Source organism: Leptodactylus fuscus, chromosome 5, assembly GCF_031893055.1.
Source record: "Leptodactylus fuscus isolate aLepFus1 chromosome 5, aLepFus1.hap2, whole genome shotgun sequence".
In the NCBI taxonomy this organism is placed as follows: Eukaryota; Metazoa; Chordata; class Amphibia; order Anura; family Leptodactylidae; genus Leptodactylus; species Leptodactylus fuscus.
In genome coordinates this window covers 15,995,788-16,019,052 of record NC_134269.1, presented here as the reverse complement: position 1 = coordinate 16,019,052, position 23,265 = coordinate 15,995,788, and the positions used below count along the sequence as shown (strand labels likewise).

General features: G+C 48.4%; 1 protein-coding gene across 1 annotated transcript; it reads right to left on the bottom strand.

Moving 5' to 3' along the window:
• Window positions 1-3,528: 3,528 nt before the first annotated feature.
• ARRB2 (arrestin beta 2) lies at window positions 3,529-22,028 on the bottom strand. Its single transcript, XM_075272485.1, has 15 exons — window positions 21,924-22,028; window positions 15,959-15,989; window positions 15,476-15,536; window positions 14,483-14,527; window positions 13,898-14,094; window positions 12,509-12,568; window positions 12,209-12,276; window positions 9,778-9,913; window positions 9,589-9,673; window positions 6,924-6,996; window positions 6,709-6,846; window positions 6,545-6,628; window positions 6,390-6,463; window positions 5,513-5,567; window positions 3,529-4,991 (listed from the first exon to the last, which is right to left on the bottom strand). Exons 1-15 carry the CDS (start codon window positions 21,944-21,946, stop codon window positions 4,895-4,897), a joined length of 1,227 nt encoding a protein of 408 aa, XP_075128586.1. The 5' UTR covers window positions 21,947-22,028; the 3' UTR covers window positions 3,529-4,894.
• Window positions 22,029-23,265: the final 1,237 nt, after the last annotated feature.

Below are 23,265 nucleotides of genomic sequence, written 5' to 3'. Positions count from 1 at the left end.
GATTGGCTTCCTGGTCCCAAGATGACCGAGGAGGTGAAAGAAGAAACACCTGCACCCCCACCGGTATTGATCACAGCATCTTATGGGGTTAATCTGCTGGAGTCAGAGCATCTTCCAACTCCTGTGGCTGACCCCTATATCTATTAATTAGGATATATCTAAGATTAATTGCTTTGACCTCTGCTACTCAACAAGCACAGCGCCGCACATTGTATAGTGGCGGTGCTTGGTATTGCAGCTCAGCACCTTTCATTTGTATGGGACTGAGCTGCAGCATGGTCATGTGACCAACGGACGTGATGGAAGAGGAATACAGAAGGTACATAGGGAATACAGCGTGACTCCATCTTCAACTTGCACCATCTAGTAAAAACTAAGGCAGTCACGTGTAAACAGCTGCACAATATTGTTGGGTGAACGCAACTTTTCGTAATAAAACCATGTTGTTTTAGATTTATGTTTGCTTGCCTTGTATTGTATGAACGGGGATCAGATACATTTTGGATAGCCGTGTTTCTGACATGATGTCACATGTCTCCAGAGTCAGATTATAAGAGCAATGACCTGAAGTCTGGGGACCAAATAAAATCCGCAGACACTTATTTGTGAAGGAAGTGAAAATTTGCAAAATCTTGTGGTGAAATCCTTTCTTCCTCTTCCCATATTACTATCTAATATTTCTTAAAGGAATAAAGTCCCCGATAGTCTCATCAGTTCCACAGTCAGCAAATCCAGTCCCTTTATATCTACTGTCCTATGGCAAAACGGAAACCATCAATAAGCTGCTACTGACGGATTGTTTTTTCTTACTGAAGGTCTGATCAGTATTTACAATGAAATTATTTGGAACAATCCAGATTCTAGCTGAATTATATAAAAATGTTGGTTTCTAATGAGCTAGCAAAATGGTTGCCGTTACTTGTAACATGTTTTATAGATAAGTTCCTAGGAGCCCTAAGAGTGTTCTACACTATGTTTTATAGATACAGTGTTGGCCAAAAGTATTGGCACCCTGCAATTCTGTCAGATAATACTCGCTGTCTCCCAGAAAATGATTACAAGCACAAACTCTTTGGTAATTTCTTTTATTTTGCTTGCAATGAAAAAACAAAAAAGAGAATGAAAAAAAAAGTCAAAAGTATTGGCCCCCTCAGCCTAATACTTGGTAGCACAACCTTTAGACACAATAACTGCGCACAACCGCTTCCGCTAACCAGCAATGAGTTTCTTACAAGGCTCTGCTGGAATCTTAGACCATTCTTCTTTGGCAAACTGCTCGCGGTCCCCCCTGAGATGTGAAGGGGGCCTTCTCCAAACTGCCATCAAGAGATCTCTCCCCCTCCCCCACAGGTGTTCTATGGGATTCAGGTCTGGACTCATTGTTGCCACTTTACAAGTCTCCAGGGCTTTCTCTCACCACCATTTTCTAGTGCTGACCTGAAGTGTGTTTTGGGTCCTTGTCCTGCTGGAAGAGCCCTGACCTCTGAGGGAGACCCAGCTTTCTCACACTGGGCCCTACATGATGCTGCACAATGTGTTGGTCATCTTCAGACTTCATAATGCCATGCACACGGTCAAGCAGTCCAGTGCCAGAGGCAGCAAAGCAACCCCAAACCATCAGGGACCTCCGCCATGTCTGACTGTAGGGGGCGTCTTCTTTTCTTTGAAGGCCTCTTTTTCCCTGTAATCTCTATGTTGAGGCCTTTTCCTACTTTTGTCTCATCTGACCAGAGAACATTCTTCCAGAAAGGTTTTGGCTTTCTCCGGTAAGTTTTGGCAAACTCCAGCCTGGCTTTTTTATGTCTCTGGGTAAGAAGTGGGGTCTTCCTGGGTCTCCTACCATACAGTCCCTTCTCATTCAGACGCTGACACTGGATAGTACGGGGTGACACTGTTGTACCCTGGGACTGCAGGGCAGCTTTAACTTGTTTGGATATTAGTCGAGGTTCTTTATCCGCCATCCGCACAATCTTGCGGTGAAATCTCTCGGCAATGTTTCTTTTGCGTCCACATCTAGGGAGGTTAGCCACAGGGCCATGGGCTTTACACTTCTTGATGACACTGCGCACGGTAGACACAGGAACATTCAGGTCTTTGGAGATGGACTTGTAGCCTTGAGATTGCTCATGCTTCCTCACAATTTTGCTTCTCAAGTCCTCAGACAGTTCTTTGGTCTTCTTTCTTTTCTCCATGCTCAATGTGGTCACGCAAGGACACAGGACAGAGGTGGAGTCAAGTTTAATCCATTTCAACTTGATGCAAGTGTGATTTAGTTATTGCCACCACCTGTTAGGTGCCTCAGGTAAGTAACAGGTGCTGTTAATTACACAAATTAGAGAAGCATCACATACCTCAGCATCAGTGCCAAAACTTTTGTCCACCCCCTTTTTTATGTTTGGTGTGGAATTATATCCAATTTGGCTTTTTGACAATTCTTCTTGTGGTTTTCCATTGAAGACAAATTAAATGAAGAGAATACCAAAGAATTTGTGATCATTTTCTGGAAGAAACTGAGTATTATCTGACAGAACTGCAGGGGTGCCAATACTTTTGGCCAACACTGTAGGTTCCTAGGAGCCCTAAGAGTATTCTACACTATAGTTTAAGCCAATTTAAACTCTGGTTCATGAAAAATGTATTTTACCTGAAACAAGTCTTCGGTCTGAACCACCTAAACTCAAATTAAATCTTCATTGTGTAAAATATCCCACTGATATACTTTATTCTGATAGATCATGGCTCGCCTGTGATAATTTTTTGCAGCACTGATGGAGTCTGATAAAAATAAAATAAAATCAGGGGCCACACGGTGGCTCAGTGGTTAGCACTGCAGCCTTGCAGCACTGGGTCCTGGTGTTCAAATCCCATCAAGGGCAAAAAACCATCTGCAAGGAGTTTGTATGTTCTCCCCGTGTTTGCGTGGATTTCCATCCCATATTCCAAAAAAAGACATACTGATAGGGAAAAATGTACATTGTGAGCTCTATGTGGGGCTCACAATCTACATTTAAAAAAATAAATAAATAAATAAGAAAAATAAAAAACTATGTCAGAGCCTTATACATAGACGTATTGCAGAGACAAGTGCCACCTGGTGGCCAAGGCCATGATCGACAACATTAGACAACACGGTCTATGCCTGTCTCCCTGCAACGCACAGACAACATAAACAAAAGGTCGCAACGGATGACATTATCTGTGCATGCTGTTCTTGAAAAATAAAAGTTGTGCTGTGATTGGTTGCCGAGGTGTAACACAGTTTTTGGGTCCCAATGCAAAATAAGATCATAATGTGACGTGTGTGTGTGTTATGTCCTCTCAGCCGCTTAGTCACTCAAAATCGGCTCCACTCCTATCTAAAGATTTTCGGTGGTACTGCAGCTTAACGCCATAAGCCAAGTTGCAATACCAGGCACAACCTGTGGAACAGGTGTGGCACTGTCCATGAAAGTGGAAGAGTCTGTGTTGAGTAATCTGATCGGCTCTCTGTCCGGGTCAGTCTTCCACGTATCGTGCAGCACGGCCGTACAATAACCAGACGCAGGCGACGCCGTCATTCACCATGGTTTTATTGCTCCTCACCAAATATTTGTAGCAAAAACAAAAAAAAAAAAACGAGAGATAAAAAATAAAGCTTTTTTTTTTTTTTCCTTTTGAAACCTGTGGAGCTTTATCGACAACACAGAAAATATCATTTTACATCTGAAGACAAAATATATTACGAATAAAAGCCGGGGGGAAAAAACAAAACAAAAAATGTTAAAAACAGGAGGGGCCAGGGAAAGGGGCGTATGGCACCGGCCATTTGTGCGAAGTTCATTCCAGAAGAGGCTCCCAAAAATTTTTTTTTCCTGTTCACATATCAGAATCGCCGTGCGTGTATTTGTGTCCTCCCTTCCCCCCCACCCTCCTCCAGTTACCCCCCCAGGGGAGTAACTTAGGGCAGATCCAGACTTGTCCTGCTATGAGGCCGAACAAGAAGAGGACGACTGCGGTTCTGAAACTCCCTGAGACCACGTAATCCCCTCCCCCGTGCCCCTCCGGTATCAGCAGGACTCCAAATGCGACAAAACCTCATCTCTCCAGTAAAAGATTTCATGACAGTGACATAAAACTGGCCCTTAAGGTCGGGCGCTATCAAATCCTGCGCCCCCGCACCGCAGGTTAGAAATGGCGCCCCAGATCCTATTGATTCACAGCTGTTCGAAGAGAAAAAAAAAATAAAAAAAATAAAAAAAATTCCCTGCGGAGGCAACGACAGGAAGGTGCGAGAAGGCAGTGCAGTATTATTACCTGTGCTGTGTGTGCGTACCGGGCTGCCCGGGATCTGGGGTGGGGGAGGGAGGGGATGTGATTCTTTACCAAAAAAAAAAAAAAACTAAAACAAAAAATAAATCAAAAATTTATTTGAAAAAAAAAAAAATTGTAAAAAGACCCAAACACAAAAACAAACGGTGTGTGTACGGATGAAAGCGTGTACAAATGTTTGATCGGTCGGGTATAAATGAGACTACGGGATAACGCGACGTTCGCCGTCTATATACAACGTACAGTGTGTGATTGGCAGCACGTTCCCCTCCCCCCCCCGTCCTATGTACAACCATGTTACATGGCGCCTATGCACGCTCATTGTTCCCAATATACACACGACACGGTGACGTGTATACAGATGGACGTACGGCGCCACCTGTCTGTGTATAGGAACTATACAGCCCGCCACCGCCTGACCTGACTATATACATACACCTGTACGCTGCCTGCCCGCTGCTACACATTGAGTGCGCGAGTGTAAAATCTGTGAGAGATCTCCATTCCGGGGGATAGGGTGCAGGTTCCGCTCGTGGCAGTGGGCGGAGCCTCCAGTGACAAGGGGGTGGAGCCACCACAGGTTAGGCTAGCAGTAGGCTTCGTCGTCTTCCTTGTCGTCTTTCAATCCCTTGAGCCTCAGTCGGGCGAAGTCTTCAAATACGATGTCGTCGTCCTGAGGGAAACTAAACAGAGGAGCGAGGGTGGAGTCAGTGCGCGGACAACGCTCCTGTCACAACCAAAGCTGCATTTACAATAACCCGTGACTATTAAAGGGGATGTCAGTATTTACGATACGGATGGCATGGCTGATGTAGTGGCTATGTTGGGGATTGCAGCTCAGCCCCATTCATTTCAATGGGACCAGGCTGCAGCATGGTCATGTGACTTCACTCCCCTGAGGAGGCGGAGCTCAATACAGTCCTGAACAACCCCTTTAAGCCGCAACAACAGAGTGCAGTGATACACTGCATTATGGGAAAAGTTGCCACACTGACTCCACCCACCTTTCATAGAAGGCAGATGTGGTGGCATAAACCACAGTGGAACAGTGAATGCAGCTTTAGATGTGACTGGAGTCACAAATCATGACAGTCATTGGGGCCCTTTACTCATGCCACAGGCAAAGGGTTAAACAGTCTTGCCCGCTTCCCTCTACACCTCGCTGCTATGGATGACCCCGAGATACACGGAAGGGTTCACTTACTTTGTCTCAAATTCTATGAGATTCGTGTCCACCGGGACGTCTGTCTGAGGGAACTCTGAAAAGCAGAAAACAGGAAGCTTGAGCTTGTGGAGTGACCAGAGAACTAGCATGTGACCCGTGACATCAACCCCAGCCCATTTATTAGTATGGCCAATCGGCTGAGACAAACCAGAACAATATATAACATTGTGGCGCCCCCTACAGGGCAGGAACAGTAACAGCATAGAGGGAAGCCGAATCTAGATTCCAACGTCAACTGCAGTCCGAGTGTAAGGAGGTGACACAGATGTAGCACTGTGTCCTCACCACAAGGTGGCAGCAGATAGGCCTGCTCGTATCCACACCAGAGGAGAGTATACAACCAAGGACGCCGTAACGAAATGCTCAGGGGCCCTGGTGTAAAGTCTTAGCTTGGCCCCCTTGCACATCGTCTCTACGTACCCATAACTGGCTTCCTACCTGCACATTTCAGCAGTATTTACATTGCCTTTTCCTTCTCCATCTGGCCCAGACCACCATAAAGACTACTTCAAAACATGTCTGTACACACAAGCCTCCCATCGTGCCGATGCCCCCCCCTCCTCCCTTTTATGCCACAGTCTCCCCCACAGAATCCCTCCTTAATAATATGCTGCTGACAAGCAGAGATTTGTCCCATTACAGGGTTAATTTTCTCCTTTCTGACAGTGGAAGGCTGTGCATCATAAACCATCTCCCTCTCTGCACCAGTGGGTAGGGGGGGAAACAGATTTATGAAGCACACCCAATAGGAAACCAGAAAGGAGGTCAAAAAAGTTTAACCAGCCCTGGCTTGGCAGGGGTTACCTGAGGGTCCTCCTAGATTCGGGGCTCGGTAGCCAGTGTACATAAGACTCACCTGACAGCGTACGTGTCACCGGCTCTGGGGGCTTTGGATGCATTAGGACAAAAGGCAGCTCCACGGCGACATCACTGGGAGGGCAGAAGAGAGATATCAGGACAGCGGTCACCAGATAGAGCACAGGTCACCGACCATAGGGAGCGGGCACTCACCCTCCACGGGACACCACCAGCTTCACTTTCACCTTGTAGGAGACCAGTATCCCCAGCACCTCTTTACTGGAGCCCTCCTTCACTCTGGAACCGAAACAAGCAGAGGTTACAAGACGGCCCCACTCCGTAAGACCGGGCGCCGGCCAGGACGCCGCAGCACTCACATGGTACTTGACGCCAGGTTGGTGTCCTCGTGCTTCAGCTTCCCGTCTAGGGCCAGGCCCCTCTTCTCCCGGTTATTGGACAGCAGGGGGGTGAGCGTGTAAACTTTGCAGAACGTGGAACTGGGGGTGACCTGGTCACTGCAAAGAAGAGGGCGGTGGTCAGATGGGGGAGGTAATTGGGGTGACGGGAGGCGATACTGGGGGAATGTACTCACTCCTGTTCAATCTGGGCGACCGGGCACTTGTACTGGGCGGTGCTGAACAGACAGATGTCGGCGTATTGTCGGACTGAAAGGAAGAAGCGCGAGAGTTATTAGGGTGGACCAAATACTAAAAACCTAAAACATCTGTAATGCCAGTACTGACAACTAGAGGGCGCTCCTGTACCAAAAATGACGGCCCTTGATAGGTCTACCCTTATTTTTGTCCCAGGACACCTCGAAAAACGAAAGCATCTTTGTTAATTTTCTACAGTTATGCAGCGGATCACAGCCGAGACAAAGCAGGAGGCCATTTTTAATAATCGCCCATTGTAAAGTTGGTTCATTTATACATCATGTACATTTACGTGTTTGGGTGCAGCACCTACCTGGAAGTAATATTATACAGAGGACGGGGTGCTACACCTCCCTGGAAGTAATACTATACAGAGGACGGGGTGCTGCACCTCCCTGGAAGTAATAGTATACAGAGGACAGGGTGCTGCACCTCCCTGGAAGTAATACTATACAGAGGACGGGGTGCTGCACCTCCCTGGAAGTAATACTATACAGAGGACAGGGTGCTACACCTCCCTGGAAGTAATACTATACAGAGGACGGGGTGCTGCACCTCCCTGGAAGTAATAGTATACAGAGGACAGGGTGCTGCACCTCCCTGGAAGTAATACTATACAGAGGACGGGGTGCTGCACCTCCCTGGAAGTAATACTATACAGAGGACAGGGTGCTACACCTCCCTGGAAGTAATACTATACAGAGGACGGGGTGCTGCACCTCCCTGGAAGTAATAGTATACAGAGGACAGGGTGCTGCACCTCCCTGGAAGTAATACTATACAGAGGACGGGGTGCTGCACCTCCCTGGAAGTAATACTATACAGAGGACGGGGTGCTGCACCTCCCTGGAAGTAATACTATACAGAGGACGGGGTGCTGCACCTCCTTGGAAGTAATACTATACAGAGGACGGGGTGCTACACCTCCCTGGAAGTAATACTATACAGAGGACGGGGTGCTGCACCTCCCTGGAAGTAATACTATACAGAGGACGGGGTGCTGCACCTCCCTGGAAGTAATACTATACAGAGGACGGGGTGCTGCACCTCCCTGGAAGTAATAGTATACAGAGGACAGGGTGCTGCACCTCCCTGGAAGTAATACTATACAGAGGACGGGGTGCTGCACCTCCCTGGAAGTAATACTATACAGAGGACAGGATGCTGCACCTCCCTGGAAGTAATGCTATACAGAGGACGGGGTGCTGCACCTCCCTGGAAGTAATACTATACAGAGGACGGGGTGCTGCACCTCCCTGGAAGTAATACTATACAGAGGACGAGGTGCTGCACCTCCCTGGAAGTAATAGTATACAGAGGACAGGGTGCTGCACCTCCCTGGAAGTAATAGTATACAGAGGACAGGGTGCTGCACCTCCCTGGAAGTAATACTATACAGAGGACGGGGTGCTGCACCTCCCTGGAAGTAATACTATACAGAGGACAGGATGCTGCACCTCCCTGGAAGTAATGCTATACAGAGGACGGGGTGCTGCACCTCCCTGGAAGTAATACTATACAGAGGACGGGGTGCTGCACCTCCCTGGAAGTAATACTATACAGAGGACAGGGTGCTGCACCTCCCTGGAAGTAATACTATACAGAGGACGGGGTGCTGCACCTCCCTGGAAGTAATACTATACAGAGGACAGGGTGCTGCACCTCCCTGGAAGTAATACTATACAGAGGACGGGGTGCTGCACCTCCCTGGAAGTAATACTATACAGAGGACGGGGTGCTGCACCTCCCTGGAAGTAATACTATACAGAGGACGGGGTGCTGCACCTCCCTGGAAGTAATGCTATACAGAGGACGGGGTGCTGCACCTCCCTGGAAGTAATGCTATACAGAGGACGGGGTGCTGCACCTCCTTGGAAGTAATACTATACAGAGGACGGGGTGCTACACCTCCCTGGAAGTAATACTATACAGAGGACGGGGTGCTGCACCTCCCTGGAAGTAATAGTATACAGAGGACGGGGTGCTGCACCTCCCTGGAAGTAATACTATACAGAGGACGGGGTGCTGCACCTCCCTGGAAGTAATACTATACAGAGGACGAGGTGCTGCACCTCCCTGGAAGTAATACTATACAGAGGACGGGGTGCTGCACCTCCCTGGAAGTAATAGTATACAGAGGACAGGGTGCTGCACCTCCCTGGAAGTAATACTATACAGAGGACAGGGTGCTGCACCTCCCCTAAATGAATATCAATTAGGGGCTGGAAAACCCCTTTAAGGGTTTTTTCAGCACCAGATCTATCATCAGGACAGGTCACCAATATCAGATCAGTAGGTGTTTGTCACCCAGCACTGTGTAAAGAGGCCACATGATATAGTGCTTGTGTTCAATATTATAGCTCAGACCCATTCACTAAAGTGGGACTGAGCAGTACACAGGCCAAATGACTAATGAATGTAGTAACATCAGTGGCCTGTGATGTTACAGCTGATCAGGAGATGTTCCGGGGTTCTCTCACCGATCAGATATCAATGTTCTAACCTTAGGACAGGTCGCTGAAAATCAAAAAATTGGCTGCAGCCAGACGGGGTTAATACTATGGAGATTATGATCGGCCATCAAAGGAGCACGTCCGCACTCACCAGACACTTTCACCCTCTTGACGGTCTTGCTGGAGTTGTTGGTTACGTGCACGTTCACATTGATAGGTTCTCCGTGGTAGTAGAGCTGGAAAGGGATAGAAGTTGAGATTAAAGGGGGCGTTGAGGGGTTACCCATAATGCACTGGTGCTTAAAGGGTTCGTTTAAAAAAAAACAACCCTCCCCCGTACCTCCTTGTCGAGTGAAGCCTCCAGATGCAGCGAGCGGTCGGACATCAGGAAGTGCCGGGTTGTCTCGGCGACGGGTTGCGGTCCCGCTTTCTCTGGGGCGAACTGCACCTTCCTGATGACCAGACGCACGGAGTTCCTACCGCCAGAGAACACACACAGGATTAGGAGGACGATTTTGCATTGCAAGGGCCTCAATTTAGGGACCACAGGCCTTGTACCGCTAGCAACCAATCACAGCTCAGCTTTCGTGCCTTACAAGGCCCTGGAGAAATGAAAGCTGAGCTGTGATTGGCTGCACAGGACTGAGGCCTAACCATCTTACAGGTACAAAAGGGATTTTTCGGGATGTATCTAAAGGACCATGAGGGGGATCTACAGATCAGCCTGTTTGTAGCTCAGCCCCATTCAAGTAAATGGGCTGAGCTGCGATACCAAGTGCAACCACTATACACTGTATGGCGCTGTGCTCGGCCAGTAGTGATCAGGCTGCGGCACGTAGATAGGGGGAAGCCATGAGGGCGGTGCGAGGCTCAGCCTAGGACCCCCGACCTGCCTATGGCTACAGCCGCAGCACAGGCCCTGCATATATAGGGAGTTAGTGGCGTGGAGCAAACAAGACCGGGACACAAGCCCCGCCCACATGCCTATTTTTACCTAAACAAACAGGGAGAGTAAACAGGCACGGCCCGGACCTTCCCGATGTCCTTCATGGCAGCTGCCAAGGAGGAAAATCAATACAATCCAGAGGACTTTCTGTGACCTGGAAAAGCTGGGTGAACTCTCCTAGGACAGCAGCCATATTTGTAGCCACACAGCTTTCCCAGAAACAGATAAACAACTAACCATTGACGTCATGTATTTCCGTACGCCGCCGCGGCGCTCTGGGTTATTAGTTAACTCCGTGCGCTCTATAATTAAACGCTTGTTGTTCTCAGTCTGGATACCAGTTATAAATACCCCGCTGCGTCGCATCTCTGTCCCTCCGATCCCTCCCCTCGGGGGCCCCTTGTGCCGGCACCGGGTTATTTTTGCATGAGGGACTGTAAGGCAAAAAAAGATGTGACCGGGGGAATATTAAAGGGATGTGCTGGCTACTGCTCTCTGTTATCAGGCGGAGGCCAAACCATATCAGCGACAAGGGCCCTTTAAGAGAGTTCATTGACCTTCCCCCTTCATGTCAATGGTGAGAAGCTGCGAGTGAGACTCTCGGTGGTGGCGGAAACAGCGTCTACACCTCTTCCTGTGTCCTGAGCGACAGCGAGACCGCGGCTAACCACCGGAGGGGGCTCTATGATACAGGTCTGTACACTACAGCGTGAATGACGCCGCTTGGGGACTTTATACGGAACACAGTTTATTTGGGTTTGGCGGGGCGCACAGTGTGGTCAAGTTTTGTTATTTTACTATATAGTACAGGTGCATATCTATATACTGAGAGTATACAGGTAGGGTAAGCATGCTGTAACATTAGGGTAGGCCACCAGGACCCCCAGGGATCAGCTGTTTGATGCAGCAGCTTGTTTTACAGTTTGTTTCAGTCCCATCCAAGGAAGCTGCAATACCAAGTACATCCACTATACAATATATGGCTCTGTGCTTCATAAGCAGTGAAGAGGTCGGAGTGCTCACCCGCAGGCTGCAGACTCTTTAGACAGCTGATCCGTGGGGGTCCAGGGTGTTGGACCCCTATCGATCTTCAATTGATAACCAATCAATTGCTAACCCCTTTATAACGCGTCATGTCTGCCCCATCCCCAGGACGCAACGTTCTATACGTGTCGGAGGCTGCCGTGTAGTTGCTCGGAGATCTGAGTAAACATCACAGAAGCTTCCTGGCCCCTGGCGCCGGGTCCCATAGGGGAAATAACAAATGAGCTTCTCTCGAGACACCGGGCCGCTCACTCAGCCCATGGGGACCCGGCCCACACCATTTCCGTGCCTGCAATAGTATGGAACGCAATAGAAAATAACCCGGCAATTACACCGCAGAAGTAAGTTATGGAAATGACGCAAGGACGCAAATAGGCTGACACCAGATTTTCCGAAAGCCCTAAATAAAGCGAGGGCCGTCTGCGGCGACAGGCTGAATTTAAAGGAGACTTGAGAAAGGATGAAATGTTCACTAGAGAAACTTGGAAAACGGGAATTTCATATCTTACTTCTAGGCTGAGATAGGAGGTCGCGAAATCAGAGGCCTGAAACCTGAGGCTGCACTACTGAGACAGTCTGATGGCATCAAGTCCAGGGCATTTAGGAGGATCTTGTGCCCCTTCATATCTGTATCTATGACACAGCTCTTATCAGACATTGATGTGGGGTCTCAGTAGTGCAGCCTCAGGCTCAGGGCTTGTACCTTTAAGTCATTTTATCTCCACATAAAAAAGATATTGAAAAGCAGTTTTAATGTTATATTAGTTTTGTCCAGTCCTACCTTTTGTGCATCTTTTCCTCCATGGATTTGGCGCAGAAGGCACGGATTTCATAATCGACACCGCAGGCCTAAAGACAAGACAAGGATAGTCAGGAAGTATAGCAGCAGCAACTCGGATCACAAATCCCCTGTACCGACCAATACCAGTCATCCTAAACCACACAGCCAGCGTGCGGCTATAGTGTAGTGCGCCACATAACGCTATAGGAGGAAAACTCCACAATACATCCCCCAACCTGTGTCACAGCCCCCCGCATGTACAGAGGACAACACCACTGCCGGCACATACCGCTCACTCACCTTCCCAGTATCCTCCGGTCCTGGCTGCAGCGTCACTGAACATGGCAAATTCTGTGGAATCTGGAGAAAAAGGGGGGAAAAAAAAAGAAAAAGAAAGTGACTAAAAGGAAGAGGAACTGGGGAGGGGAAGGAGAGGGGAGGGGGAAGGATCTGAGGAGGAGGAGGAGGAGGATGCAGCGATGTAAGAAGAGGAACTGGGGATGGAGGAGTGTGAGGGATCTGAGGATGGAGGAGGATGTGACGATGTAAGGAGGAAGAGGAACTGGGGAGGGGAAGGAGAGGGGAGGGGGAAGGATCTGAGGAGGAGGAGGAGGAGGATGCAGCGATGTAAGAAGAGGAACTGGGGATGGAGGAGTGTGAGGGATCTGAGGATGGAGGAGGATGTGACGATGTAAGGAGGAAGAGGAACTGGGGATGGAAGAAGGACAGGGGAGGAGGATGTGACGATGTAAGAAGAAGGAGAGGAACTGGGGATGGAAGGACAGGGGAGGGGAAGAATCTGAGGAGGAGCAGGATGCAGCAATGTAAGAAGAAGAACTGGGGATGGAGGAGTGTGAGGGATCTGAGGATGGAGGAGGATGTGACGATGTAAGGAGGAAGAGGAACTGGGGATGGAAGAAGGAGAGGGGAGGGGAAGGATCTGAGGAGGAGGATGTGACGATGTCAGAAGGAGGAAGAGGAACTGGGGATGGACGAAGGAGAGGGGAGGGGAAGGATCTGAGGAGGAGGATGTGACGATGTAAGAAGAAGAAGGAGGAAGAGGAACTGGGGATGGAAGAAAGAGGGGAGGGGAAGGATCTGAGGAGGAGGAGGATGTGACTATGTAAGAAGAAGGAGGAAGAGGAACTGGGGATGGGAGGGTGTGAAGGATCTGAGGATTAACGAGGAGGAGGAGGATGTGACGATGTAAGAAGGAGGAAGAGGAACTGGGGATGGAAGGAGAGGGGAGGGGAAGGATCTGAGGAGGAGGATGTGACGATGTCAGAAGGAGGAAGAGGAACTGGGGATGGAAGAAGGAGAGGGGAGGGGAAGGATCTGAGGAGGAGGAGGAGGAGGAGGAGGATGTGACGATGTAAGAAGAAGAAGGAGGAAGAGGAACTGGGGATGGAAGAAAGAGGGGAGGGGAAGGATCTGAGGAGGAGGAGGATGTGACTATGTAAGAAGAAGGAGGAAGAGGAACTGGGGATGGGAGGGTGTGAAGGATCTGAGGATTAACGAGGAGGAGGAGGATGTGACGATGTAAGAAGGAGGAAGAGGAAATGGGGATGGAAGGAGAGGGGAGGGGAAGGATGTAGCAATATAAGAAGAAGGAGAAAAAAAGAGAAGGAAAAGAGGGAAGATGAAGAGGAAAAGAAGGATATGAAGAAAATAAGAAGGCTTGAGACTAACGGTGAAGTAGAAGGGGTGGGCTGACTGCCCCAACTTCTTAATCAGCCGCTCCTGCAGGCGGGTTATAGGCTTCTTCTCCTCAGGTAATGGGGGGTAAGCCTGGAATGTGGACATAAAGAGGTCCTTCCGGAACGACAGGCCCAAGACGTCGAGGTCCTCCCGGCCATAGCGGAAAGCACAAGTCAAGGTGACGAAGACTGAAGGGGAAAGAAAATAAAAAAAATAAAGAGAACAAGTAAGACATGGAGAGCAAGGGAAAGGAGAACAACAAGGAGAATACACTGAGGAGGAGGGGGGCGCAAGTACACAAAACAGCCCCATATACTGCTGAGACAGGGGGATGACATGGCTGCAGGGGGAAAGGGTTAAAATTAAAGGGGTGCTCCCCAACTATAATAGGGGTAATGGTTACCACAGCTAATCTTGTGGAATTCTGTGTGTGCAAGGGATCTGGCCAAATTTATAAGAAGATCTCCCTCAATAGACAGGCATATAAATAATACCACCATAGTGCTCAGGAGAAGGATTCCCCTAACTACACGCTACAGGTAAAGAAGTAATACATAGGGGTGTAATAGTCATTACCTTTACGGTCCTTCAGATAATCTGTATCCACCAGAACTACTCCATCTACAAAACAAGACATAGGCGGGTGAGGAAGAGACGCTATACCAGCAGAATAGTGAGCGCAGCTCTGGAGTATAATACAGGATAAGTAATGTAATGTATGTACACAGTGACTGCACCAGCAGAATAGTGAGCGCAGCTCTGGAGTATAATACAGGATAAGTAATGTAACGTATGTGCACAGTGACTGCACCAGCAGAATAGTGAGCGCAGCTCTGGAGTATAATACAGGATAAGTAATGTTATGTATGTGCACAGTGACTGTACCAGCAGAATAGTGAGCGCAGCTCAGGAGTATAATACAGGATAAGTAATGTAATGTATGTACACAGTGACTGCACCAGCAGAATAGTGAGCGCAGCTCAGGAGTATAATACAGGATAAGTAATGTTATGTATGTACACAGTGACTGTACCAGCAGAATAGTGAGCGCAGCTCTGGAGTATAATACAGGATAAGTAATGTAATGTATGTACACAGTGACTGTACCAGCAGAATAGTGAGCACAGCTCTGGAGTATAATACAGGATAAGTAATGTAATGTATGTACACAGTGACTGTACCAGCAGAATAGTGAGCGCAGCTCTGGAGTATAATACAGGATAAGTAATGTAATGTATGTACACAGTGACTGCACAAGCAGAATAGTGAGTGCAGCTCTGGAGTATAATACAGGATAAGTAATGTAATGTATGTACACAGTGACTGCACCAGCAGAATAGTGAGCGCAGCTCTGGAGTATAATACAGGATAAGTAATGTAATGTATGTACACAGTGACTGTACCAGCAGAATAGTGAGCGCAGCTCTGGAGTATAATACAGGATAAGTAATGTATGTACACAGTGACTGCACCAGCAGAATAGTGAGCGCAGCTCTGGAATATAATAGGGAAGACATCAAAAATATAAAACCCTGGACATACAAATAGATGGAATAAAGTGATCCTTACCAACAGGATCTACTCGATCAAGGTGATCCACAAAGTCCCTCTTCCCCAGGTACACCGTCAACTGCAAGAAATGGGGTAATGTTAGGTATAGAAGTTGCATGTATTTTTGCCCCTTAGTAACACCAGATTTTTGTATAGAGTGCCCCCTGCTGGGCCCCTGTTGTCATTACCACGTCCCGCAGATGTTTCTTATAGACTGTGAGGCCTCGGGGTATAACGCAGCGGATCCTCTCTAAATCTGACAGGTCCATTCTGCCCGGCTCCTTATCTGCCGCCTGCACAGCTCTATTGCTGCCTCCTCTTGTTGTGTTTACATCGCCCTGCAGCCTTCCCACCCCGGGGACCCGCCGCAACCCTCTGGAGATAAGGCTCCACCTACTACTGAGCGAGCACAGGGGCCCGGGGAAGCTATGGTGACAGTGACATTAGGAGCTAACCCCTTCCTTACCAGAGGGTGACAAGGATCCTGCAGGGACTACTCACCTTACAATTTGGGCTGGACTTCTTAAAAACCCTGCAAAGAAAAAATAAAACTCACATTAATGTTCCAGATTTGGGGCGTCTACGTATAGGCCATAAGGGTCCGAACCCGCACCCCATCTGTAGAACGGAGGGGTCCTCCATCTCATCCAGACTGGCGAGGCCGCCCCCGTATCCAGGGGAGAGGGGGAAATACAATATAGGGCAGCGAGCGTGTGTTCAGGAGAATTTGTGACGCAGCTTTGGTAGTGACTGGAGTATGATACATGTCCCGGGCGAGCACTGCCATGTACATGGTCTGGCACACACGTCCTGGCAGTGACAGACGGTATCAGACTCGTGACCTGCCGCCGCACTAGTCAGATGAGCAGCGCTTCCTTCCTGAGTGGCCGCTGACGCAGAGGGTACTCCAGCTGTCTGCACACATTGCATCCACCACCCAGCTTTCCCAGAATCCTGAACGACAAACAAGCAGTACAAGGCACGTGCTGCTAGATCTGCCATGGACAAAAAAAAAAACTGCCCACAGGATCGGGTTACCCAGCTTTCCAAGAGCTCTGAAAAGCAGCACCTGTTACAGAGGATTTAGGATGGCTGACATGTCAGTCAGGAGCCTGGAAAAGCTGGATAACAACCATGGTGACTGATTGGCGTTGAAATGACCCAGCTGTCCTCCATTCCTGCACCTCTAGCTCCTTACTGCAGTACAGTTAGGAAGATCTGCCCATCAGGAATATGAGAAAGCCGAGTGACCACCCATATGACCGCCACGTCGCAGCTGAACTTACTACCCAGCTTTCCCACTTTCCCGTCACATAGCAGTATGAAATTGATTTATGACTAGGCAGTGAAGATGTAAGGCGTCACCCAACTCTCCCAGGGACAGATAGGGCTGAAATGTACTAACAAAGTTCTCTACAACATGGCACCTTAAAGGGGAACTCCTATGACAGGGGATGCCATAAATGTCTAATGAGGGAGGGTCCCGGAGGTGGGACAGGCACCCATCTGCAGAGATTGAATATAAAGGGGGCTGCAAATGCCCCTGGTGTCACGGGAGAAGTGGAAAACCAGCTTCTATAGAAGTCTATGGAAAAAAAACTTACATGGACGAGGTTATTGGTCAGTGAGGGCCCCAACCATCATGAAAATGGGGGCCCCACATTAAAGGAGCTGTCCAGCGTCTAACATAGATGACCTATCCTTAGGATAAGCTATCAATATTAGATCTGATGGGGTCTCACATCAGAGACCCCCGCTGATCAGCTGTACCAGGACCGTGCTGCTCACTTGCCGTACAAAGTGTAGCTGCGGGTTTAGATGGCGCAGCCCTGTTCCGTAGACTTCAGTGAGGCAGCACTGGTACATGAAGCCATGCTGCCCTCATACAGCTGATCTGTGGGGGTCCCGGTTGTCAGAAAGCAGATCTAATATGGAGGACGAACTCAGTAGTAGAGACTAGATAATCCCTTTGAGGGAGCTTTGGTGCGCAGAAGTGACCACCTCTCCATTGACTTCTATGGGATTTGTGGCATGGCGATCAGTCCCATAGAAGTCAATGGAGACATAAGGCGAGATGGTCAGCTTCGGGGTGGGACAGGGGATTGGGGGACTCTGCAATACTGCTATATCAGAAAAACAGGCACAGGGACCCACAAGTGTCCCATGTGAATAGAGTGATGGTGCACATAGGGGCCGCCTTTCCACTGACTTCTATGGGATTTGTGGGATGGCGATCATTCCCATAGAAGTCAATGGAGACATAAGTAACTGTGCCAACTTATCTGGACGAGATGGTCTGCTTCGGGGTGGGACATGGGATTGGGGGACCCACAAGTGCCCCATGTGAATAGAGTGATGGTGCACACAAGTGACCGCCTCTCCATTGACTTCTATAGGATCACAATGCACCTCCGCTCCATTGACAAGGGGCACTAGCAGCAGTGGAGCTGACACTTCTCCCCCATCCTGTGTATCTGGGACACCTCTCATGAAGGGCTCATTCACACCCCAAATTTTACATATCCCTTTACAGACTCAGAGTACAGGGATTACCCGCAGGTGAACACTCGGCACTCTAGTGTGAACGAGGCGCCATTGCACTAAATCCGCTACAGATCTTGTTGCAACATTGTTGCACATTTCACTCCGAGTGTTGAAACCTGCACAGAGAAGTTTTATTTCCGCCGAGGATTCCTTCTCCTGCTCCGTAACAATCTCACCTGATTTTTTTTTAGCTGCTGTACTTGGCAAATTTTTCGAGTAGGAAATTTGGCAGCATTTTAGCGGAGTGTGAACAGGCCTATAAACTAGTGTGGACTGTAACGGAGCGTGTCACGATATCTGATCGCACCAGGACCGTTATAGGAGGGGCGGAGGAGATCAGTCACACGCTGCAGATATGTGATAGGAGATTATGGGGAGCCCTGTCATTCATCTGACTCCAAAGCTGGCTGATAATAGAGAGCAATAGAGGACATGACACTGCGCAGGATACCATGATGAATAAGGATAGGTAGGAGTGCAAGGTGGAAAAAAGAATACATGCAAGAATAGAATGCGAGAACAGCAGTGGAGACTGACACACAAAAGGATTCAGAAAGGGGTTATGAAGATTGGGTCATGTCATAGCTCCATACTGCTGGACTTCCTGTTTATAGAGGGGTAGGGGGGCACCTGAGGGGTCTGCACATTGCAGGCGTCCCTGTGCAAATCAGTCTCTATTTGTAGGTAAATATGGCCAATGCACTTACCTAATTTCCCTTGTAAATGAGCGTGTGCGTAACCGCAGTGTGGACTGACATTTACACAGGGCGAGGGCAACAACATGTTAAAGGGGAACGCCACCAAGGAACCGCATACACATATAAAGCACTAGGCTAAGAATAGAATGCAAAAGCAGCAGTGGAGACCGACACAGAAGAGGGAAGGAGGGGGCCATGAGACAGAACAGGATACTAAAAGGGAAGGTAATAAAGGGAAGACGCAAAGGGTTGCTCAATGTTACCCAAGAAGCAGCTGTGCCAGGACGGACCACATACCGGACACTGAGAAAACCACGTCAGGTCCCAAACTATGACACTATGGGGGGAGGGCACAGGAGGAAGGGGTCTGACATGACGCACTACAGACCACAGGGTGTCAGGATTCTGGAGGATTCCTTTAATCCCACATCCGATAATACACAATCTCTCCGAATACTGAGATTATGGCAGAATCAGGGTCACATGACCAATCCAGGACCAATCAATACATTCCTTTCAGTGAGCGTCCAATAATCCAGAAGGCTGAACAACCAGGCAACTATCCGGCAAACACCAGGGGGAGCAACACCGAGGACTGTACCACCTCCTGGCGGATGATAGGGGGGACGGTCAGAATAGACAGCGCAGGGGGGGGGGGGGGGGGGGAAGATTAATATCAGCAGTGCAGGAGCCGTCCCTTTAAGGCTCAGTATATAGAAGGTGCTCGGCTGAGTTACTGCAGATTGTCCCAGAAAATATCTACATATAAGGAATAAGAGGCCGAGGAGACACAAGACAGACCCTGCACCAGCAACAGGAGGCTCAGGATGAGCACAAGAGAGAAACTGTATTTACCCCCCACTCAAGACAATAGATACCAGTATACAGCATATACACACCCGGGGCTGTAGATACCAGTATACAGCATATACGTACCCAGGGCAGTAGATACCAGTATACAGCATATACACACCCGGGGCTGTAGATACCAGTATACAGCATATACGTACCCAGGGCAGTAGATACCAGTATACAGCATATACATACCCGGGGCTGTAGATACCAGTATACAGCATATACGTACCCGGGGCTGTAGATACCAGTATACAGCATATACACACCGGGGGCTGTAGATACCAGTATACAGCATATACACACCGGGGCTGTAGATCCCAGTATACAGCATATACGTACCCGGGGCTGTAGATACCAGTATACAGCATATACATACCCGGGGCTGTAGATACCAGTATACAGCATATACATACCCGGGGCTGTAGATACCAGTATACAGCATATACGTACCCAGGGGAATAGATACCAGTATACAGCATATACGTACCCGGGGCTGTAGATACCAGTATACAGCATATACACACCCGGGGCTGTAGATCCCAGTATACAGCATATACGTACCCAGGGCAGTAGATCCCAGTATACAGCATATACGTACCCGGGGCTGTAGATCCCAGTATACAGCATATACGTACCCGGGGCTGTAGATCCCAGTATACAGCATATACACACCGGGGGCTGTAGATCCCAGTATACAGCATATACGTACCCAGGGCTGTAGATCCCAGTATACAGCATATACGTACCCGGGGCTGTAGATACCAGTATACAGCATATACGTACCCGGGGCTGTAGATACCAGTATACAGCATATACGTACCCGGGGCTGTAGATACCAGTATACAGCATATACGTACCCGGGGCTGTAGATACCAGTATACAGCATATACGTACCCGGGGCTGTAGATACCAGTATACAGCATATACGTACCCGGGGCTGTAGATACCAGTATACAGCATATACGTACCCGGGGCTGTAGATACCAGTATACAGCATATACGTACCCGGGGCTGTAGATACCAGTATACAGCATATACGTACCCGGGGCTGTAGATACCAGTATACAGCATATACGTACCCGGGGCTGTAGATACCAGTATACAGCATATACGTACCCGGGGCTGTAGATACCAGTATACAGCATATACGTACCCGGGGCTGTAGATACCAGTATACAGCATATACGTACCCGGGGCTGTAGATACCAGTATACAGCATATACGTACCCGGGGCTGTAGATACCAGTATACAGCATATACGTACCCGGGGCTGTAGATACCAGTATACAGCATATACGTACCCGGGGCTGTAGATACCAGTATACAGCATATACGTACCCGGGGCTGTAGATACCAGTATACAGCATATACACACCCGGGGCTGTAGATACCAGTATACAGCATATACGTACCCGGGGCTGTAGATACCAGTATACAGCATATACGTACCCGGGGCTGTAGATACCAGTATACAGCATATACGTACCCGGGGCTGTAGATACCAGTATACAGCATATACGTACCCGGGGCTGTAGATACCAGTATACAGCATATACGAACCCAGGGCTGTAGATACAAGTATTGAGTATACACGTACCCAGAGCTGTAGATACCAGTATACAGTATATACAAGTGCAGGGCAGTAGATACCAGTATATACATTGTCGGGCAGAAGATAACAGTATATACATACCCAGGGCTGTAGATACCAGTATACACATTCCTGGGGCTGTAGATACAAGTATATACATTGTCATGCAGTAGATACCAGTATATACATACCCAGGGCTGTTGATACCAGTATACAGTATATACATACTCAGGGAAGTAGATACCAGCATACAGTATATACATATCATAAGCAGTAGAAACCAGTATACAGCATATACATACTTGGGGCAGTAGATAGCAGTATATATACATACTAGGGTGGTGTATACCAGTATTTACATACTGGTGTAGGGCATATCAGTATATACATACCAGGTGCAGTGTATACCAGTATATAGCAGTGCAGTAGATATCAGTATATACTATATACATACCCAGAGCTGTAGTTGCCAGTATATACATACCAGGTGCAGTGTATACCAGTATATAGCAGTGCAGAAGATATCAGTATATACTATATACATAGCCAGGGCTGTAGTTACCAGTATATAGATAGCAGGGTGGTGTATACCAGTATATAGTAGTGCAGTAGATATCAGTATATACTATATACATAGCCAGGGCTGTAGTTGCCAGTATATAGATAGCAGGGTGGTGTATACCCTCATACAGTACATAGCAGTATACAGTCTATACTTGGCCCGGACACCAGCCGGCAGTATACCCCAGTACTGGGTGTCACCCCGGGCAGGACTCACCGTGTTCCCGCTCTCTCCCCCATCTTCCCGGATCCTCCGCCTCAGTCACAGCCGGGGCCGCGCTCTCTGCCCTCCTCCCTCTCCAGCACGCGCACGGTATTACACTGGGCGGGGCCCCGAGTACGTTCTTGTCCGCCGTGAGTTGTGATTGGCTGAGAGTAATTCGGACTGACTCTCCTACCTACGTCACTGCGATAGCAGTGACCCCGCCCCCTGAAGGTGTGTAGTGACGTCATGACGTGCGAAGACTGATGGCATCTCCGTTGGGGGGATTCGGGAGTGGAAGTGTCCTGATTGGCCGAGGACGGTGTGCGTAAAGATATGCAAATCAAGTCACTGACTGCGCGCTCTGATTGGTGGATACTGAGTAATACCCTGAAATGTCCATCACCTGCCACTACAGAGTGCACTAGTTATATGTACAGGGGCGGGGCTACTGGGGGCCACTGACAGCCACAGTGCTCCATAATAATAATACCCACAGTGCTCCATAACAGTGACATTCACAGTGCTCCATAATAATAATACCCACAGTGCTCCATAACAGTGACAGCCACAGTGCTCCATAATAATAATACCCACAGTGCTCCATAACAGTGACATTCACAGTGCTCCATAATAATAATACCCACAGTGCTCCATAACAGTGACATCCACAGTGCTCCATAATAATAATACCCACAGTGCTCCATAACAGTAATATACACAGTGCTCCATAATAATAATACCCACAGTGCTCCATAACAGTGACAGCCACAGTGCTCCATAATAATAATACCCACAGTGCTCCATAACAGTGACATCCACAGTGCTCCATAATAATAATACCCACAGTGCTCCATAACAGTGACATCCACAGTGCTCCATAATAATAATACCCACAGTGCTCCATAACAGTGACAGCCACAGTGCTCCATAATAATAATACCCACAGTGCTCCATAACAGTGACATCCACAGTGCTCCATAATAATAATACCCACAGTGCTCCATAACAGTGACAGCCACAGTGCTCCATAATAATAATACCCACAGTGCTCCATAACAGTGACATCCACAGTGCTCCATAATAATAATACCCACAGTGCTCCATAACAGTGACATCCACAGTGCTCCATAATAATAATACCCACAGTGCTCCATAACAGTGACAGCCACAGTGCTCCATAATAATAATACCCACAGTGCTCCATAACAGTGACAGCCACAGTGCTCCATAATAATAATACCCACAGTGCTCCATAACAGTGACACCCACAGTGCTCCATAATAATAATACCCACAGTGCCCCATAACAGTGACATCCACAGTGCTCCATAATAATAATACCCACAGTGCTCCAT

Bases quoted from the DNA above. Each gene is read 5' to 3' on its own strand.
- ARRB2 (XM_075272485.1), bottom strand. From the start codon at position 21,946: ATGGGGGAGAGAGCGGGAACACG. The intron at 14,095-14,482 runs GTAATGACTATT...TTTCCCCTTCAG, and splicing joins TTATCTGAAGGACCGTAAAG to TCTTCGTCACCTTGACTTGT. The intron at 6,629-6,708 runs GTGAGTGCTGCG...TTTCGGTTCCAG, and splicing joins AACCTGGCGTCAAGTACCAT to AGTGAAGGAGGGCTCCAGTA.